This window comes from Artemia sp. Qi Xiang Cuo, chromosome 16 (assembly GCF_049724085.1).
Source record: "Artemia sp. Qi Xiang Cuo chromosome 16, ASM4972408v1, whole genome shotgun sequence".
Classification (NCBI taxonomy): Eukaryota; Metazoa; Arthropoda; class Branchiopoda; order Anostraca; family Artemiidae; genus Artemia; species Artemia sp. Qi Xiang Cuo.
This window is the reverse complement of record NC_142809.1, coordinates 34055087-34075990: the sequence shown is the minus strand read 5'-3', so window position 1 is coordinate 34075990 and position 20904 is coordinate 34055087. Positions and strand designations below refer to the sequence as shown.

General features: G+C 35.1%; 2 protein-coding genes across 6 annotated transcripts in view; one reads left to right on the top strand and one right to left on the bottom strand.

Moving 5' to 3' along the window:
* The window catches only part of MRG15 (mortality factor 4-like), a 69852-nt gene extending 60358 nt beyond the window's left edge, over window positions 1–9494 (top strand). For 3 of the 4 annotated variants that reach the window (XM_089102672.1, XM_089102676.1, XM_089102674.1), the window contains exon 10: window positions 3811–3967. In XM_089102672.1, coding sequence (XP_088958798.1) covers window positions 3811–3898 — 88 coding nt within the window. In that variant the 3' untranslated portion in view covers window positions 3899–3967. Of the gene's footprint in view, window positions 1–3810; window positions 3968–9478 lie in introns of those variants that run through there. The other variant, XM_089102673.1, reaches the window with a different exon arrangement.
* A 523-nt stretch (window positions 9495–10017) lies between these two features.
* Window positions 10018–20904, bottom strand: part of Phm (Peptidylglycine-alpha-hydroxylating monooxygenase) — a 66832-nt gene continuing 55945 nt past the window's right edge. Inside the window, exon 9 of one of the 2 annotated variants that reach the window (XM_089102649.1) lies at window positions 10018–12021. In XM_089102649.1, the coding sequence (XP_088958775.1) occupies window positions 11784–12021 (238 nt within the window). In that variant the 3' untranslated portion in view covers window positions 10018–11783. Of the gene's footprint in view, window positions 12022–17730; window positions 17960–20904 lie in introns of those variants that run through there. The other variant, XM_089102650.1, reaches the window with a different exon arrangement.

The following is a 20904-nucleotide window of genomic DNA, read 5'->3' as shown; positions in this document are numbered from 1 at the left end:
GTGAATCTTTTAGATTTAGTGAACCAAATCGGAAATGTTCTTTTCAAATAGCAGTCCTTATAATTATTATGATTATTCTGATGGGCGGACTCCCAATGTCGAGGTTCAGACCACAGACGCCCCTTGCCTCCACACCCGAACATAGTAAATAAATAAATATATAACCAATAGCTGCCCATCGGTTTCGGTATATTCGTATAGGGCTTGTCTCTCTATTTTTTACTTTCTCTTTATAGAAGAACCTTCCTTGGTACTGTTGAGATGTCTACCATTGTTCTTTCCCATCTCGAAAATACCACCTGCCAGCTTCAGACCGGCTAGGGTAGGCAATGTTCGCCCCTTAAAAGAGAAGGGAGGGTCACCACCACTTGACAACCAGCAGTGGTAGGCGACACTAGATCTGCAGAATGGGTTCAAAGATGTTTCAGGAGAACTTTCCCTCCTATGTCGGATTGCTCCTCAAGAATCTTTTCTTGCGCCACGATCGGTGCTTCATGTGTCCAGGGACATTCCCCCCCCCCCTCCATGGATGATTTTTGTAGCCATTCCTGACTTCAATCTAACCTATGTTGGCAGTGTTTTCCATATATAACCTACCTCAAGGTCAGACACTGGAGAGGATGATGATGGGCTAGATAGTGACTGAGATTATTAGCAGTAGGCCCTTATATGTGCCTCATAATCGGTGCCGTGAGAAGGTTATCATCACTACTCCTACTATTCTTGGCTGCAGTGACAGTTTCATTCGGTTTCCACCCTTTTTTGCGTTGTGCTTCCTCCGTTTTGCGATGCTTTTAATCTCTTTATAAACTCTATTATTTTAATTGTTTTTATAATATTTTTTACATATTATAATTTTCTCTCGTTTGTTTCCTTTTTTTCGACCCATTGTACCATATGACGCCTTGACCTAATTTATTGAACGAATGATTCGTTCGGTGTAAGGTGTTAATGTATTCTTTTCAGTTTGTAAGAATTTTTGTTTTGAACCATTTTATGTCTTTAATGCCAAATTGTTTTAACTTCTTTTTAGTTTAATGACACTTTTTGTATATGCTTTTTTGTCTTTCTTATTGTGTTTTTCTATCATTTGGACTGTAATATTGTAACATTTACGCTCGTAAATGTGAAGAATATTTTCTGAACAACTCGGTTAAAAAATTGTCCAATTATTTTTACTATTATAGTTATTGATTTATTGTCTGTTGCAAAAACAAGATAAAGAAAAGACGGAGTGTAGAAGTAATAAAGCAGAGAAATTAAATGCACTTCAATTAAATTACTGTTATCCGCGAATGCTCGGATTTTAGCTCAGAGTTGTATAATTCTTTTTCACCTAATAAGGGGTGTAAAATGATGCTTCTTAGATAGGTCGCTATTTTTGTGCCGCAAGGCGAGTCGCGAAACGAGCTTGGTCTATCTATAGGCTGCGCGTCGTATGCTTTTCTTATCCGTTATCGTGAAAGCCTTACACAAAGAAAGCCATGGGTAAGAGGGCTACAGCAGCAGCAAATAGCCTGACAAGCAAGAAGCGATTAAAGTGATTCTTCTTGGCAAGTTTTTCTCACGATTCCAGAAAATAGGAAAAAAAACAAGATTCAAAGACAGGGTCGCCATTTGGGGGGGAAGGGGTGGGCCATTGCCCACCCTAATTTTTCTGGGGGGGCCCAAGCTTCCTTCCAAAAAGGTCTTTTTTTTTCTTTTGCAAAATATACAGGAACAAAATTACAATTAGCAATTAGTCAAAATTTTGAAACTGCTACATTTGTGTGTAGATTAACTTAGATAATAGTGAGATTAATAGTGCAACTGGGTCGTGCACAGGGTTGCCAACTGGACATATTTTATGTCCAAAGGACATATTTCTATGTACCTGGACATAATGACACAATAGAGCAAAAAAGGGACACATTTTAGAATTTTTGGGACATAAAGTGGACACGTTTTCCAAAATTATTACGTAAATCAAATTACTTTCATTAAAAACTGTCATTCGTCACCAAATGAGTGTTAAGACTTATTTCCACATGTTTTTTAGCTCTGTATTTATTTTCTGGGGTTGCTTGCTCTTCCCTGAAGCAAACTTTCTGAAAATGCCTTCAAAATTCTTTCACCTATAAATAGTATTATTGCCCTGATTTTTAATCGGCAAGGTCAAGATAAAGGACAAGCTGTCGCCTTTTTTATATAAACTTACTTCCGGCTTCTAAGCGTCACACAAAAATCTCAATGAAAATTTAACAAAATGAAACCTTTTGATTGTTGCTGGTCTGAAATCAAAACTAAAGCCAAGTTGTCAAACACCCTGGGTACATTCCTTCAGTTTGAAAATTTTCATCATGGGAAAGGAGCTGAGAGAAACTTAAGTAAGTAGAAATTTAATGTTAGGTGATATAGCTCAATTACATATATATATATATATATATATATATATATATATATATATATATATATATATATATATATATATATATATTTATATATACAATTTTTTTTATACAAGCCTGCTTCGGGGCCCATGTCGATTGCTTGCCCACCCTAAGGTTTGGCTGAAATGGCGCCTCTGTTCACAGAAGACCGTATACCTTTCGATGTCTGTGAAATCAGGAGGGCTGGGTACATCAATGAATCGTAAGGCTCAATAATCCAATATTGACAGTGAGGTTACTTGACTGCTTATTTTTGAACTCATTGACAAGAAGGAGTTAAGTCTTTAATTCGTTTTATGTAATTCCTATCGCAATGGATGCCTCTACAAGTGATTCATAATCCTGTTCAAGTATTGATATCGAGCGGCATATATGTTGAATATTGTCAAGAAAGTCTGTTTTGGCGAAAAAGCACCTGGGGTTTATAGCTCGTTGGGGTTCGATGATATATTGTACAGAAGCGATGGTTTTGACACCTTGACGTATGCCTTCCTTAACATAGATCATTTCTTTTGAAGGATTAAAGCCTGAATTTCAAGAGGGAAGATGACAGCGATAGCCTACTGTGAATATCATACACACGAAATGTCACACTGAAGCTTTTTATTTACGTTTATAAAAAGAAAATATTTTTTTGCAGCAAAGCTTGGTGTTTATCAAGGCGATACATCACCTTTATAAGATTTGACTTGATGAGGAAATTATCTCCAAAATCAAGGGCTCTGAATACATCAAATGCTTCTAGGATGGGAAGAACGTCAGTCTTATTCGTATTTTTAAGTTGATTCGCAATGATACAGCGAATAAGTTCCCCTGCTGAATACTTTTGACCCCAAGCTGCTCATCTAGAGTAATGCAGTTGAGTACAATTTCGTCGATAATAGGAAATTCCAACATCTTTGAAAATGAGTAATTTGAAATAGAGTAATTTGATTATGTGAGGAATGTTTGTCAGCTGGTTTACCATTTTCGAGGATAGAGTTGCCAGTCCAACACTGAAGCTCTCTGGAACTATATCAGTGCTGAAATTCTTCTGGAATGGTAATGTTAGATGCTGAAAAGAAAAGTTCGCTGGCAAAGTTTAGATGGATGACAGAGACATCGCCGACACCTTTAGGCTTCTTTTTCTTACCAGTACTTAGAGATGTAATTCTAATTTCGCAATATTTGAGAATGAAAATCTCTTTCTCTCTCTCCCTCTCTTTCTCTCTTTCTCTCCAGATCTTGATCTTTCTGATATACACCTATGTGATTGGGCCCTTTTGTCTTTTCTCCTATAATTTGGGTATTATTTGGGGGGTAATGTGTCAACTTAACCCAAATAATGTTTTTTTTTTTGCAATCCTCTTTACCATTATTACCACTTGGTATAATTTTTCAGGCATATCGTCAAGAATCACAATACGATTTTTAACGATGATGATTATGGGATTGCTCCGCCAGAATATCAAAGGAAAGTAATCTGCTAACTTATTTATGTATGTTTTTTATAATTTGTTTAATTTCACTCTTTATAATAAATTTATAGTAATATATATATAAGTGTAATTTCGTGGTTGACTTTACGTGATTTATAACGTAATTGTTGGACAACTCTGCCATTCAAAGGGCGCATATGTATTTTCATCTCTTTGTTTGTCATTCTATAGCTTTATTTTGGTAGGCACATACATATATGAGACGTTGGTTTTTGCTTTTTCTTTATTCTCAGGTCATTGAAAAAGAAAGTTTTTACATATACAATTTAATTTAATTGAGATTGTGATGTCAATAAGCGTAGAAGTCAATTTTGTATATATATATATATATATATATATATATATATATATATATATATATATATATATATATATATATATATATATATATATATATATATATATATATATATATATATATATATATATATATATATATATATATATATATATATATATATATATATATATATAAATATCTTTCAGCCTGTTTTCGTTAAGTACCGACAATTTTAATAAGCCAAGTGAAATCACATGCATTTAGAGCTGTTTTAGCAACATTTATATTTATCTAATCAAAAATAGCCGTTAAAAAATATTTCAAATTAAAGTTTGTAATCCAACAACATTAGTGCCTTTATTGCTAATTAACACCTCCAAAAACTGGTCATTGAGTGTGAGTACGCTCAAATACAAAGTTAAGAAAACTTTTTGGTAAGTAAGCTTAGTTGTCGGAACTTCAATTTTGAAATTTAGTTTTTCTATGTTTCTCATAGCAAAGTCGTTGTAGTAAGTGGACTGTGTATCTGTTACAAGAATGGGAAAAATGTTTGTGAAAACCGCGTATGAATTGATTTCAGTTTGTTTTTCTTCTTTTTTATAAGGAGAATAGGCACTTTTACTTGTTTTTACAACTAATGGTTCACTTACACCTTGCGGAAATCCGTTCGTACGTTTTCGAACGATGGTCCAGAAAACGCTATGTTCTAAGACAAAGTTTTCAAATAAATGCATCAGTGTGACCCTCCTCTGAAAGCTTTTGAGAAATCGAGAGCCAAATAACATCATTTTTCTTGGTTTTCCTATAGCCTGGGTGAGCAGTATCATACAAATTGGGGTAGTTTTGAACCAATATTATAAGATCATGAAGTTATTGATGATCCATAGTCATGGTTTTGTTCATTTAAAAATCCCCATCCTGAACCCAAGAACCCATCCCGATTTGACCAAATCGTTGCGGAAAGCTAGAAAATTTTTCAAGTACGAAAACGAACGAAATCGCCGCACGGATTGTTAAATTCGGACGGATTTCCACAATGTGTAAACGCACTATAAGGGTTGTTCACTATTTGTCGCAGGAAGGACTGGTCTTTATCGCTCTTACTGGTAACCCCAGCTTGCTCCTGCTCTGTACCTCTAAAGGCTGTTGAAAACTAATTAGACTAGAAACTTAGGTTGGCCCCCAAGAGAAATGTTACTAGTGTCATCTAGTAACTCGATCCTGGCCTAATGACGCGTGTTCCTTTTGGATTGAACCGAGGAGTGCTATGCTGCTTCTGGCCCAGTTCATACTGACGTCGTTAGTGCTAGAGTATATCACAATAGCTCGGGGTTCTTTTTTTTAATATGGTTTAAGAATATCAACAAATAGTAGTGGATCCTTCCACCCCCTGAAACCTTCAAATACTATGCTATCATTTGTGAATTACTGACAAATCACTATTTAGCTTCAAATATTATCAGATAGTATTTTCAAAAGATAATTTCTTAAACCACATTGGCCTGACATCACATAAAGAAAGAAAAACGAGCAAAAATGGGGTTTTTATAGGCCAAATGAAAATACTGAAAATTTACTCAGGAATCAGAGGTAGAGAGGCGTCTTCCTTTCTTAGATGTTCTGATGCATGGAAATGATATATGTTTCGAGTTTTGATGTCTATAGAAAACCCACACATAATGACCGTTACTTAAATTATTCCTCTAATCATTCTCCTGCTGTGAAAAAAAAAGAGTTGTCACTTCTCTAGTTGATAGAGCATTGAAAGTTTGTTCAACACGCTTCTTGGATTTAGAGTTCAACCACCTTAGAGATATTTTATTTGGGAATGGTTATCCAATATGTTTAATAAATTCTGTAATTGCCAAACGCATTAAAAGATTATCAGATAGCTACACAGAAAACAGAAATCAAAGGGAAAATTCAGTTTATCTTGGTCTCCCATACGTTAAAGGGGTTTCAGACCATACTTAAAAAAATCCAAGAAAAAATAATATTTACACTTACTATAAAACCCAGAAAAACTATCAGGTCCCAAATTTATCAAGGTAAAGACCCTATCCCGATAGGTGAAAACTCCGGTGTCTACAGAATTCCTTGTTCGTATGGCCTTTGGTATATCGGAAGAACTGATCAGCGATTCACGGATAGATTAACTCAGCACTCTAGTTCAATTAATAATACATTTAAAAAGCGGAAAAAAACAGAAAATTTGACTCTGCCGCTGTAGAGCACATCTTTGAAAACCCAGACCATATTATTTTGTTTAATCAAGCTAGCCTAATTTCGCATGACAAAGGTATTGTCCAGCACTACAGAGAAGCTGTTGAAATTTATAAATACCAACATTTAGGTCTAGCTTTAGATAGAGATTCCGGTGATTTAAGAATAAACGAGTCATATTTCGGTTTTCACAAAAGAGAAGCCGATACTTTAGTAATCCCTGAAATAAACCTTGAACCACTTTCCCTGTCATATAATCAAACACGTGAACAACCCCTTAGGTCTCAAAGGGTGTCTGCAAGAAATGCAATAATTAAAATCCGAAATCAGATGACATAGTTCTCCAACTTATTCAATTGCTGGTTCGTTTTGTTTTTAAATGAACGGATTGTTTTCTTTTCTTTCATTTCTCAGTTGTTCTCTAGTATCTGTCGATGGCAGTTCGTAATGTTTTGGATATTATGCAAATCACAGATATTGGTGAATAACTTGCTATTATGGTTGTTCGGTATTTGGTTTTTATTCTCTTAATTTTTGCTTTTATTCACTTTTATTCATCTTTTAAGTTTTTGTTTTTTTATTTGGTTTTTTGGTTCTTTTCACATTGACTTTCCGCGTTTGTTTTTTGTTGTTTTTTTCTTCGGCGCTTTCCTTGGATACATTATTTCGTTTCGCGCTGAAGAAGAGAGGCGTTTGTATTCTCGAAATTTCACTTTGTTGTGTTTTTACATTATTTTCATTTGGCCTCTAAAAACCCCATTTTTGCTCGTTTTTCTTTCTTTATTTTCAAAAGTTTTGATAATTACCCGACCATCCTCGTTAGACGTTTTGTGGCCATTCCTCCTGCTAGCTTATATGTAAAGTACATTATTCTATCAACTGCGGTACGTGACAACTGGGCTAACTTGACGATGTCGTAATCAAAGTTTTCTGTCCATCGTGTTCGTAGTCTGCCTCATGGACGAAGGTCATGCAGAGATCCTTCAAGTGTGACTTTTAGGAGGCGGTTCGGCTCTATTCGCTTGACCTGGCCAAACCAGCGGAGTTGCTGTTTCTTGATGTTACTGAGAGTGGTTTCAGTGGACTGGAGCCTTTAGAGTACTTCCAGATTTGTGATGTAGTCAGTGTATTTCAGTCTACCAATGTGACGGATTCGTCTTATCTGGAAAAATAGAAGTTTTCTTTCGTATTCGTTTTTCAGTTTTCATGTTTTGCATCCATAAATGACTATGGGAATTATTAAACTGTTGAATAGGCGTACTTTGGGTTTCTCGAATAGATGGTTACTTTTGCTGAGGTTTGCTAGTCTTTGCAAGCAAGAGCTAGCAAGTGCAAGCCAAGTTTCACGTCTGAGCTATGGTAGTTATCAGAAAAGAGTAGGCTACCAAGGTAAAAGAAGTGGTTAACCGTTACAATCTATCTTCTGTCTATGGTGATAACTGATGGGTTGTTTAGTTCATGTCTTTTAGTCACAATGATTTTGGTCTTACTGACATTGATCTCCATCCTAAACGGCTTAGTGACATCGTAGAGTTTATCAGCTGGTGCCTGCAGTTGTTGTGAAGAGTTGGCTAGCACATCAATACCATCAGCGTGGGCAGCACTGTCTATCAGCAGCCCCCCTACTGTTGTGCCATATTCCGAACACATTAGTGACAGAACGGCGTAGAAAGAAGTAGAAGAGGTGTGGTGATAAGTTGCAACCCTGAAGTACTCCTGACGAAGTTGTGAACTCTTCCGACAGTCCATCAGCACTTATTACTTGGCCTTAAAACTGGTCGTATATACTCTTGATTATCTGGAATGTCTTGTATGGGATCCCGTAGCGAAGAAGGATATGTCAGAGTCCTTCGCTCCATAGTAGGAAAATGCTTCACGGAAATTAACGAATATTTGGTAGTTCTTGGTTGAATTCGATGTATCGTCTAATGAGTTGTCGACAGACGAATATTTGGTCGATTGTTGATCTTCGAGGGCGGAAGCCGGCCTGATATAGTCCGATGGCTATTGTAGTTGTTGCTTATATTCGTCGAAGTAAGAGTTTTGTCAGGACACGTAACTGATGGGTTGCGAGGTTGATTGGGCCGTAGTTTCCGTACTCTTTTTTTTACCCCTCTTTGTGAATAGGGACAATGGCAGCTTTGTGCCACTGACGGGGTTCATAGCTGGTTTTTGCACCGCAGATACAATGGTGTGGTACAGACGAGCTACCTCATCCGATCCAATGTTAATGAGTTCGGCGGTGGCTCCTTCTGGGCCAGGAGCTTTTCCTTGTTTGAGCAACTTGATTATTGACTCGGTTTCTGACTTGAGTGGGGGTGGTGGTCTGAGCTCTTGGTTGGGTATGGGGAGGTGGGGTAGTATTTTACGATCAACAGCTACAGGGGGATTGAGCTTGCCGTTGAAACACTCTCCATCTTTCAAATTTAATTTTGTAAATAATTACCCTTTTCCAAACAGATGCAAATAATTGCTGTTCAATTAGTAAAACTAAACTGATTGTCCCAAGTTTATTTATGTCAAGGTTTCTTTGCCCTGGAAACTTTGTTAGGGATTTTTTTTTCTACGTTGTATATAAAAAAAAAAACATTCATGATATATTTCATATTCAGTGTGCGCAAATTACAATGTAGCCATAAATCTTATCAGTATTGTTGGTCCATTATATCGCTGCTAAATAGTCTATTCCGCAATTTTTCACTCTAGCCAGTGTTGATAATGAGAAAGCAGAAGCGCTAAACGTAAAGTTAGATATTGGAGTTAAGCTTAACAGAAACGAACTGATTATTTATTTTTCGTAAGATAACTCTCTTTGCAGAAGTTATGTTAAGCATAAAATATTCTGTAGCATTACTTTCCATTTTCTGTATTAAATAGGAAGACAACAGAATAATTCTTTTCTTCTTGAGTTCAACCTCCCTCCTCAATCCTCACTCTAATGCCCATATTTAAATTCATGTTTCAAAGTTAAATATGTGCCACAATTTTTTTTATTTAGTATGATTGTTAAGATTATATATCTAGCTTTGGACTTAACTTTAGTCATGTTATTCAATGCTTATTTTCAGAAACTTCACAATGGTGTGGACTCGTAGAATGTGTTTTGACAGAAAAATGGCGTCGGTTTACGTTTGTGACTGTTTCTATCTCTTTTTTTATTATTGTTATGATAAATTAATGTTGTTTAGAACTGAGAGTAATATTTTTTTTTTCTAGAGCAAGTCCAATTTCAAAAAGACATGACAAAATAAGCTAGCACCAAAAATATACATGAGGACATTCGTCATACGCAAGTACATAAGCAAACATCTCAATACCTTTTTCAAAATGGAGAGATCTTTGCAAAAATGAAGGAATGAAAGAAATTTTTATTGTGTTTTAAATGATAGATTAGTAAAATTCTGAAAAATATAACCATTTAATTTACATAGAATATATAGATAAACAACACTAAGTGTAGTAGGAACGACAGGAAAACAAATCAGAAGACAAATAACTGGAGGGTCCAGAAATTTCATTTTCTTCACAGGAAGTGGAAGTTTTATAATACTGCCGGGACACCATTTGCAACAGGGCTTTTTGGCCTACGCCCCGCTCCTATTGATGTAAAAAAAAAAAACGCCAGGAACGCTATTTGGGATATGGCTTTTTGGCCTCACCTCCCCTCACATAAAAATCTTCATTCTCCCCCCTCCTAAATAAAAAAAAACTGAAACGGTATCTGAATAAAATGTATCTGAATGTCCATCTCAATTTTTATAATCCAAACCATTAAAGTTGTAACTTCGTTTTTAAATACAAAATATCTCCCACCCGTAAATGTGATGCAACTTTAATTGTCTAAAACCCTTGAAAACCATTTATTTATTTAGTTTTTAAGCAAAACATCTTAAAATTTGGGAAGGGTCATTGGATTATACTAGATCTTTAGGATATGAGAAAAAACAAACACACGTTTTGGCATCCTAGGTGTGAAAGTAAGGAAAATCAGGAATGTTCAATGTCTTATGTTTGGTTTCATGTATTTAAAATGTGACTTAAGATCATTCGTACGAATAAAGATGGTGAATACGGCGTCGAATCGACGTTTCAGTTGTTGGATCTTTTTTTACAGTGAAAAGTAGTAATTTTGTCGCCCAATCTTGCTGCTGCTGGTATTGATCCCTGGGCCCGAATGGGTCCCGTATTGCCAAGCAGAAAATAAATCCACTGTGGTATCACAGGGACATAATCGTCTTTGATATAAAATTTTATTTGATTTTACTGTAAAATAGACTGCACCGCATACGATTATTGTTGCTGGTTTTATTGAATAAAAGACGACAACAACACTTGTCAAGTCAGATATTCAGATGAAACAAAATAAGAAATCAGCTGCGTTTTTTGTTTTTATAAGACTTTTCTCTGTAAAATTTAATTTTGCGTTCAATATAAATTTAAACCTTTTTTATGAAAATTTTAAGCATTATTTACTTCTTCTTGTAAATCTGGTCAAATTCAGCTAAAAATCAGAGCCGCGTTCGATTTAACAAGTCTGTAGCTTCTTCTCTTAAACCTCTTGAACTGCGCTCAATTTTAACTTTGGCGATAGAGTGTTGCTACTTATACTGCCAGTTATCGTTTATGTGATCGATCCATGAGATTTTTCCTTTCTCTTCTGTATAAGATGAAATAATAATTTGTTGCTTTCTTAACTAAAGCAAAGACGAAACAGTGGAATACGGTACAGAAAAAAAAACTTAGTTAATGATCGCGTAAAAAATAGATTATCAGAACATTGAGCTTAATTCTTGTATGTTTTGCGGTCCATGGAATTTAAGGTGCACCCTTTTCCCAATTTAGAGGCATGTGCTCTTTGATTTTGGGTCTAGTTTTCTAAATAAATATCGGAGAAAAAACTCCGTAGGAAAAAAAAATGTCAAAAGAGCAAGAAGAAGAGGATCAATGGAGGATGGGATATCAGCAGAAAATATATTGAGGCTAAAAAGGTCTATTTGGATTCCTGATATTCGTGTTCTAGGCCTCTCGGGATGAGTAGTTTTTCAAAGCCAGTTTGCTTGATTACAACGAAGAGTATTCTGTGTTCAAGCACCTAAGCAAAACCAGCAGAAATTGGTGGTACTTTCCTCCAGGTAATTGATGTGACAAATTCATACAAAAATTAGCCTTTTTAAAATTTACTCCCCTGCTTGTTTTAAGGACATTATCAAATTGGCCTTTGAACAATTCACTTAAGGTTCACTATAGACACGCTTTTAAATAAAATACTGAATATTTATTGTTCTCAACATTGCCGTCAGCAGGGCAGTATCAAGTTGAACGAGGTTAAGAATTTATGGCAAAATCTATTCATTTTATCTGCTATTATTTTCTTCAGTTAAAGGAACCACGGATGTGATGACTATTAATATGTCTTTCATGGCTATGAGTTGCATTCAATTTATCCTTTGCTTCAAGATAAGAAGCGTCTTCGGGGATATTGTTTAGGTCGTCTTTAATCCAGTAATATTCTGGGGGTCCCTCGGTAAAACAGTAGGCAGTGTCCAGCGTTTCTGACCCGTTTACATAATACATTACATAGAAGTTGCACATCTCATCGGCTCCGGTTGGCCTAGAAAAATAAAATAGCTGCAAAACTAATTTCAGAAAGGAATAATTTAAGGGCTCAATGTAGATTGAAGAAAAGAATGGCCAGGGGGGGGGGTCACAATGCATTAGGTAACTGAAAATATATCCTGAAATATCACCCTCTGTTATTTACTCTTTTACTTGTTGTATTTGTTTAGTTAGGAAAAAGACATAAAGAATGGAAGCAAATTGACCCTCCCATTATGTGAAGTGTTTTAAAATATGTTTTTTTTTCTCCGTTGGATAATTAACAAACAAGCAATCGGACGAAGTCCTAACAAGAAAAGTATCAATAAGATCAGCTGATATTGTTAATCAAAATATAAAAAAGGCTTGTTTTTCTTAGCTCTTTACTTTTTCGTTCAAGGAAAAAAGCTTACTCTTCTTCTGAAAATCAGCACCTGGAGTCCATATCAGATTTCTTTCACTTTCAAGAGATTTTTGGACGAATTTTTTGCTATTCGTCTTCTTCTTACTATGCATAATTGAGCAAAGTGAAGTGTGTCTTGGAGTTGGCTTGATCATATTAAATTACATTATTATACCTAAGTGGATAATCTCACGGAATCTGTTCTTTTTTGCTGGCTCCTTGATATTCAATCAATCACTCAAATCTTGCTATAACTTCAATGTCGATGAAATCTGCCTAATGTTGTTAGTGACGAACTAAAGGAAGATTTGACGAAAAGAACATACTGACATACTATTTGAAATTTCCACAAAGACATTACAATGCCTTTCTATTGTGTTTATTTATGTGTATGGTACAACTTGTAAAATATTCGCGATGTTTGTTTTTTATGCTTAATTGGCAGAAAACTTTTTTGCCAAGGATAATTCGTAGAATGGATGTTTGGTAGAAATTGCAGTCGCTAACCTTGTAGAATGATTCAATGGAACAGCTATTTTAGTATTTTCGAAGCTCAAATAGACACTGAAAATATAAAACTGGAGCTATAAGCCCCAATAAAAAACTGGCCTTTAGTTCTGCTCGGATACTACAAATTTAGTGATGGGATGGAACAATGCCGTGGACAGCCTCATCAGCAATAATCAGTTGATCGGGGAATAACATTTTTTACCTATTTCCGTGCCTCACAAAACAATTTCGTGCTTCACATCCTCTTAAATCTGTTGTGCTTGGTCTTTACATCCACTAAGCTGCGGCCCAGTTGAAGATGAAAAAGAATGGGGCCTATTTAGGGTCATGAATTGAAAAAAAAAAAACACTATTCTTTCATGTTTTACTGTTTTCATTGAGGGTTCCCTTGCCCCTGTCTACATACCCAGTGAACTTCCAGCCGATTATTCTTCCGTCACAAATTGATATAACCATTGTTTTTTTTCAAATTTATTGTCTTCAGTCATTGGACCAGGGGAACCTCCCTTGGTCCAGTCTGCATGCCTTGTCTACATATTGCCTACCCACATGCTGTAAGCCAATTGGATAAAAATAATTTGTTAGAACAGTTTTTGGCTTAGTTGCCAATTAAAAGCAGGATGGTTGCATCATAAAAGATAAAACTTTATTTATTGTCTTCATTGAGGGCTACCTAGGCCTGTCTTCATTCCGTCTAAGTTTCAAGGCGACCGAAGGAAAACTAAATTTTGAGCCAGTTTGTGGTGTCACGAATCAATGCATCCAAAGTTAGTTTCGATTTTTATTGATTCACAGCCGATTGGCTAGACTTGATTGCATAAGAGCATTTTTGGTCATTTTTGGGTTCACCAAAACTTTCCAAGTTTGTTTGTGTATTGGGGTTCATTTAAGCTCGGGGTTTACGGATATAAATTTCAAGCTGAAAAAAAATATTCTCCCTTTTTTGGGCTTCAAGATTGTTCTCATTTATTTTCTTCCGTGCACTGGTCTCTTTGGCCCTTGGATTCATAGATATAAATTAAAATTTTGTTGAATGAAGATGTTTTCACCGATTCTTGGGGTCTGTGTCCCCAACCCGATTCTTATGTGTATTAATTTAAAAAAAATTTCAACAAAACAAGTTTTTCAAAGAAAAGTAAAGAGCTCCATTTAGCCAAAAATGAGCAGAAATAAATGTCTACATATTGCATACCCACATGCTTCAAGCCAATTGGATAAACTAGAATTTGTTACAATCCAAATAATCTTCCAAGCGTAAAACTACCACAAATCACTATCAATAAATAAATAAAACTCGAAACGAACAGAAATTACAATAAATAGCCGAGTCACACTCAAAACGGGCAGAAATTAACATGATTTGCGCTTTACTGAAAAAAAGAAAGAAAAAACTAGTGACCGGGGATTGTCAGTTTAATTGACATATGATGATATTTATTCCTTAAAGTTTTGATAATTTTTATCTGTGGAAGTAAAAAAAAGTGAAAACATTTAAAACATATTTTGTTTTCAGTAAAGCGCAAATCGTGTTCTGGTCTTGAGAAGGCATGGGGATCCAATAGAAATTATAACTTTATATGCCCTCGGGGCATTACTTACAACCCTTGCGCTGAGGGCTGTGGGGGGTTTGTCATCCTCAAAGGCATAATTTCGAGACCTTTCAACTACGCTGAAAAAAAAAATGGTTATCTAAAAATTTTGATTAGATGGGTTTTTGGAACTTATGGGCCTGTGGGGGGGGCCTGCTGCCCTCCAACCACTTTTGACTATTAAAATGGTCACTAGCCCTTTCAATTTCCAATCGAATGATCCGTTTTCAAAGTTTCTACGACAATAAATGGCCATCTCAAAATTTCTATCAGATGCATTTGGGGAAAATACATGGTGTGTGTGGGGGGGGGGGGGGTATCCACCCTTCGATCGCTTCGAATTTTTAAAAGGACACTAGAACTTCTAATTACCGATCCAACGAGCCCCCTCCGAAGTCTATACGATCACCCTTTCTATATAAACTTTATATGCCCTCAGGGTATAACCCTTGCCCTGAGGGTTGTGGGTGTGTGGGGGGGGGGACTGTCATCCTCAAAGACTTAATTACCGGCTCTTTTAACTACGTTGAACAAAATGGCTAACTCAGAATTTTGATTGGATGTGTTTGAGGAAATAGTGGGCGTGGGAGGGGGGTTAACTATTGTGTTTATTATGAGGGGGTAAAGGGCACTAGTCCTTTCAATTTCCAATTGAATGAGTCCTTTTCGAAGTTTTTATGACAATTCTTTCGATACAAAGTGCCCTTGTCTAAAACAAACCAAAAAAAAAAATACATTGTGCCCCCAGCGCTCTTTACTTAGGCGCTATTGCGCTGCCTATGATCAGGGCTCCATTGGACCAGGAAATTAGGGATGCAAGTTTAAGATCATTGAAATAGCAGCTTTTGATCCTACTTCAAGGTTATCCATTTTTTCATTTTGTTTCTTGTGTATTGGGGTCTCCTTGGCCAATTTTACGCTAATAAGCGTCGGGACTTACTTTGAATAAAAGGGAAAATTTTTTTGTTTGTTTGATTTTTTTTTGTCAGTATTACACAGAGATATAACTGTTGTGTTTTCTGTGACCCATTTGTTAATAATAGTACACAAATAATTAAGGGGTATGCTTTGCAAGTCTATCGGTAAAAAAGTCAAGTTAAACTGCAACGTGATATGAACTCGCTCCTTGAGGCAAATGTTTTCTAAAGTAGGAAAATCGGTAGTTTTAATTTTTACTTATAGTTGTTGTTTTTTTTAAGCTGAGGCTTTTTTCTGCCTCAATATACTTTTAACTAATATCTTTTTAACATGAAGAAGAATCGATGTTTCATTCTGACAGATCTTATTTTTCGAGATCTCAAACGACACCGGATTTCACTGATGACTGATAATTTAACTTCAGTATCCGAGTTTGGTACCTTTCTTGCAAACAAAAAATATTTCATCCACTTTGGTGGTACTAAAAAAATTCGTCTGGCTGACAATCAAAGTTACTGTTAGTCCTCAGAAATCTTCGAGGCTCAAATAAAAGAGAACAAGAAGCAAAAATAAATTCAAAAATGTGCAATAAGAATATTAAGCAAATGGTGTAAATTTATGCCTGAAAACATCCTAATAATGAAGCTGTGATTGCTGTGACACAAATAGAATGAAAGGCATCCAAAATAAGCATTTATCTGATGTTACTTCCATGCTCAGGGTAGCTCGACATTACCATACGAAAGAAGAACTGCAAAATATTTTTCGCTATAATTCCAGTTGATTCTTCAGTATATTTGATTACTATTAACTGTAAGGGCTCTCATGACTCATAAAGAAAATATTTCTTTTTTTTCGTCTTTGTTTTCCATATCCTCATATTTGAGCCTTGTTTCGGTTTTCCGGTAATCCCTCCTTTCCCAGGTTTTAAAGCTCTAATATACATTATGACATAAATTTGAATTGGGCTGCTGCGAAAAACGTATAAGCATACAATTTAAGTAATAAGCGTTTTAATGAATTTATCCTCTAATGGCCACTCCGAGGACTAAAGTTTTGAACTAAATATCAGTGATTGCTATTTTAGATAATCTAAAAGGATGGTTTTAGTTTGTTTCTAAGTGAGGCATGGTTTTTCTTGTTAAAAAAGAAACAATTGACTTGGCAACTGTCCGCATCTCCATCCCTTTTTCCATGCACAGCTTGGAGCCCGTACCCCGAGGAGCCTGTACCTTAAGTATTTGAATTAAACGGTCGATTGTTCCTTTATAAGATGGATCCAGTTTTGCTGATATTTTAAGTAATTTTTAAATGAAGTGAGTTTTCTATTAAGGAATATAGTAAACCGACTTACCTGGCAAGAATTAAGTCCCCACTTATGCTTGCCCAGTCAGTAAAAGGAATTTTTTGTTCATCTGCCTCGAAATGTCTTTGTTGATCTTTCAAGTGTTTGCTTCCTTATTTCCAACTACTCAAAACATTTAAATTTATTGGTATTATTTCTTGTGGATAAACTTGTTTGTCACTCTTCTCCCCCTCTAAGAATCGGATGGGAGGGGGAGCTCAGTATTATGTGACTGAATTTAAACCTGTGATTTTTAATTTAAAGCCTTAGCAAATTTAAGCATCAATTTGAATCAACATCACTGCTTAATTAAAGAGTATTTGCATCGCATGAGACCATAATATGGTACGCTTATTAGTGACTAAATTAAATAATTGAAATTTACCCATGTGTGCGTGGAAGAACAAAGATTAAAGTGGTTACGGTACAAGGGGTTCCAGTAACCTAGTAACATCAAATGAGAGAGAGAGAGATGTTATTAAAAGAAAAAAGGAAAAGATAGACAAGGAGAGAGCGTGAACAAAAAATGGAGTAACATTTAGCTAAAGCCATTTAGAACGATAAGCATAGAATTAGATTAATGAACCTTTGACAAAATTAGAGTAATTAACGCTTTTCGATGACATTGTGAATAGAACAACTTATTTGTTGATGTGCTGAAAGTGTTAGTGCTCTCCATGCGTGAAACAGTCAGAAATTTCTGCAAGTTCTGTTTATTTTTCGGATTTCCGACTAGTGGTAAGCCAATTAATCGTATTTTTGTGATTTAATACGAAATTAAGATATATGTCACTTGATTGGGTAGCTGAAAGATAAAAGTAAATCTGTTGGGGGTTTTCCTTTTTTCTTAGTATTTGTTTAGTTAAACCAAGTATACTATGAAATTTAGGAGCTAAAATTTACCTGCTCGAAAAGTGATTACTCTAACTTTATAGAAGAAACCAAAAGCTGGCGAACAAATGAAAGTAACAAATAAAATTTAATGCGCAAATGAATATATAAACAAATAAATAAAATAGAATAAGCAAATCAAAGTGTAGAAGCATCCTCTGGAATATTTCTCAGTCCACCAAGACCCCTCCACGAGTATAATGGGGGTCCAAATGAAAAGCATGTTTTCTTCTTAAGTTCTTTCCCTTCGGTCCAATACATCAAATAAAAATTACACATCTCGTCATCACTTGTCCCTCTAAACAGAGAAAAATAACAATAATCAGACAAACTATAACATATAATTTTTTTAAGAAAAAAAAAATTAGAACAAGAAGATGAAGCTGCCTCTTATGCATAGGATCAATCTGATTAAAAACCGCTATATTTGCCGCATGATTTTTAATTTAGTAAAGCAACTAAATAAGCTGCCTGTATTATATCCTTACTCTTTTCAAGCTGGTTTCATAATCGATGAGAAACAGAGAATAACATGATAAATTTTTCTTGTTGGGAGTGGGAGAAGAGAAGAGTTAAACTGTTGAGGGTTAGAGACTATGCCTGAGCTGCATTTAATTCTCCATCCGCGGGTCTCTATTAAAGGCCTAATAAAGATAGTCCACCCGGCAGTAAGCCAAAACCCATTCTCTTGACGCAATGCGGTGCAGACTCACTACTCCCAGTTTTATTCACTCTCTATCCATATTCTCGATTTTGTAACCAGACTGTCAGTGGTACTTATAAAACTTTACAAGTATGATAATGTATCAATGAGTCTCATTGAATGAGATCAGTGTGAGGAGCATCTAGTTGCACTGTTTTATTTATGTACTAGACTACAAGTCGTATGCGCCCTCACTCCAGGTTAGGCCTCAACTTAGCAACAAGACTAGAAAATCGTTGTTGCTGAGTACTACTACTAGATTAAACTTGACTTGACTTTATTTAACAAAAACATATACATAAATTTTATACAAAGGAGAAGAGAGGAATCTCGTAATGTCTCCTTTATCAAACAATAGGGGGAAAAAAAATTACACTTCCCGCTAACATAGCTTCAGAAAGAAAAGAAAATTTGATAAGAACAAAACATTATTTAAATTAAGTTTAAAGAAGAAATGAGAAAAAAAAAAAAAAAAAAAAAACCCCAACAAACAAAAATCCAAAAATCAAATATCGTCTCACGGAGATAGGGATGGGATTTACTTAACAAATCATAAATAAACAAAAAATTACAAAAAACCCCGCTACTGTAGGCAGAGAGTACCATCTTTTTAAATTTCTTTTTATATATGTATAGTGATGGTGATTCACTTACTAATTCAAATAACTTATATTTATTCGCAATATGAGGAATTTGATATCTTAAACTTAGTCTGGATCTCTCAATTTTAACAAACGGGAAAGAAACTTAATCCTAGCTCTTGATACATGGCTATGTTTATTTTCAACCAAAAGTTTCATACTATTGAAAAAATGATCTTTATTTTGGATTTTCAAAAACCATATGCCCAAATTAAGGCGCAAAATTTGTTGTAAATCCAGAATATCAAGAAATAGAAAAGATGTTTTAATTTCAGATAATTCCTGTGTCTTCCTAGGGTGTGCTAAAAAATGGTCCAGAATTCTTATTGATTTATTTTGAACAATTTGGAGTCCTCGTAAATGTGAAGGGAAAGTCAGCATCCAAACAGTCGAACAATACTGGAAATAAGAATCAATTAATGAAAAATATAAAGTTCTAATGATTTGGTATGGAAACAGAAACTTTAATCTATGCAAACAACCAATATTCCTGGACACTATTGCTTTAAGTTTACTAATATGCGTCTTAAACGACAGAGTTGAATCAATATAAATATCTAAATAAATCCACTCTTTTTATGGAGGAAGCTCCAATATTAATAATTTGAAATGACACACGCTTCACTGACCTCGAACTTCTCCCAAAAACCATAAATTCCGACTTCTCTAAATTGGTATTAATCGGTTATCATGAGACCAAGAATTTACATTCAAAGCAACAGTCTCCAAGGACAATCGTAGGTCCTCCTCGTTGCCCGCCCTCAAACTAATTGCTGTATCATCCGTAAACAATATTGGTAACTCATCACCTGAAGGCATGCAATTTGGAAGATCATTTACATAAATCAAAAAAAGTATCGGCCCCAATACAGATCCCTGCGGTACCCCTATATTTTCTAACGGGAAAATATGAGATGATCCTTCACAAACTTGGACTTTAAAACTTCTTTCAGATAAATACGATCTCATTAAATCCAGAGCTATTCCAACGATTCCTATATTTTCCAGCTTATCAAAAAGAATTGCATGATCTATTGTATCAAAAGCTTTTTTTATGTCCAAAAAATATAGTTGCCGCCAAATAACTATCATCCATAGCCTCTGATAAGAAATGATGTAAAGCAGCTACTGCTTGCTCTGTTGATCTACCACTCAAAAAAAAAAACGGATTAGGAGAAAAAAAACTTGTTCTTTTCCAGAAATGAAATAAATCTACTTTTTATTATCTTTTCAAAAACTTTAGGAACAGGTGATAAAATAGCAATTGGTCTATAATTGTTTGGGTTATCTTTATCACCTTTTTTAAACAAAGGTAAAATTTTAGCTACTTTAAGACAAACTGGGAAAAATCCATTTTTTATACAAGAATTAAAAATATATAAAAGCGGCTGAAAAAGTACACCAGCTAATTCTTTAAACAGAGAAGTCGATATACCATCACATCCTGCCGAAAATCCATTTCTCAAACTAGTAACGGCTTTTTGGTATTCCGAGAACCGGATAGGGCACATAAATATAGTCTTATCTACTTTATTTGGTAAATATTTTCTATGATTATGTGTTCCGGCAGAGATTTGATCCACCAGACCATGTCCAACTTTTCTAAAATGGTCAGCAAATGCTTCCGCCATCCCTCTCTCATCAGTTATCTTGACTCCTTGATGACTTGTAATGTGAGATGAAATATTTCTTGTTTTAATATTATTCATTTTTTCATTTATTAATTTCCATGTTTCCTGAGGTGAATCACATTTGCGAAATTCATTTTGATAATATTTTGCTTCCGCTTCTCTGAGAACAAGAGTTAACCGATTTTTATATTTTTTTAAATTTTCAATATTAATTTCATTTGGGTACTGCATCTTCACCTTATACAATCTATTTTTTTCTTTTATACTC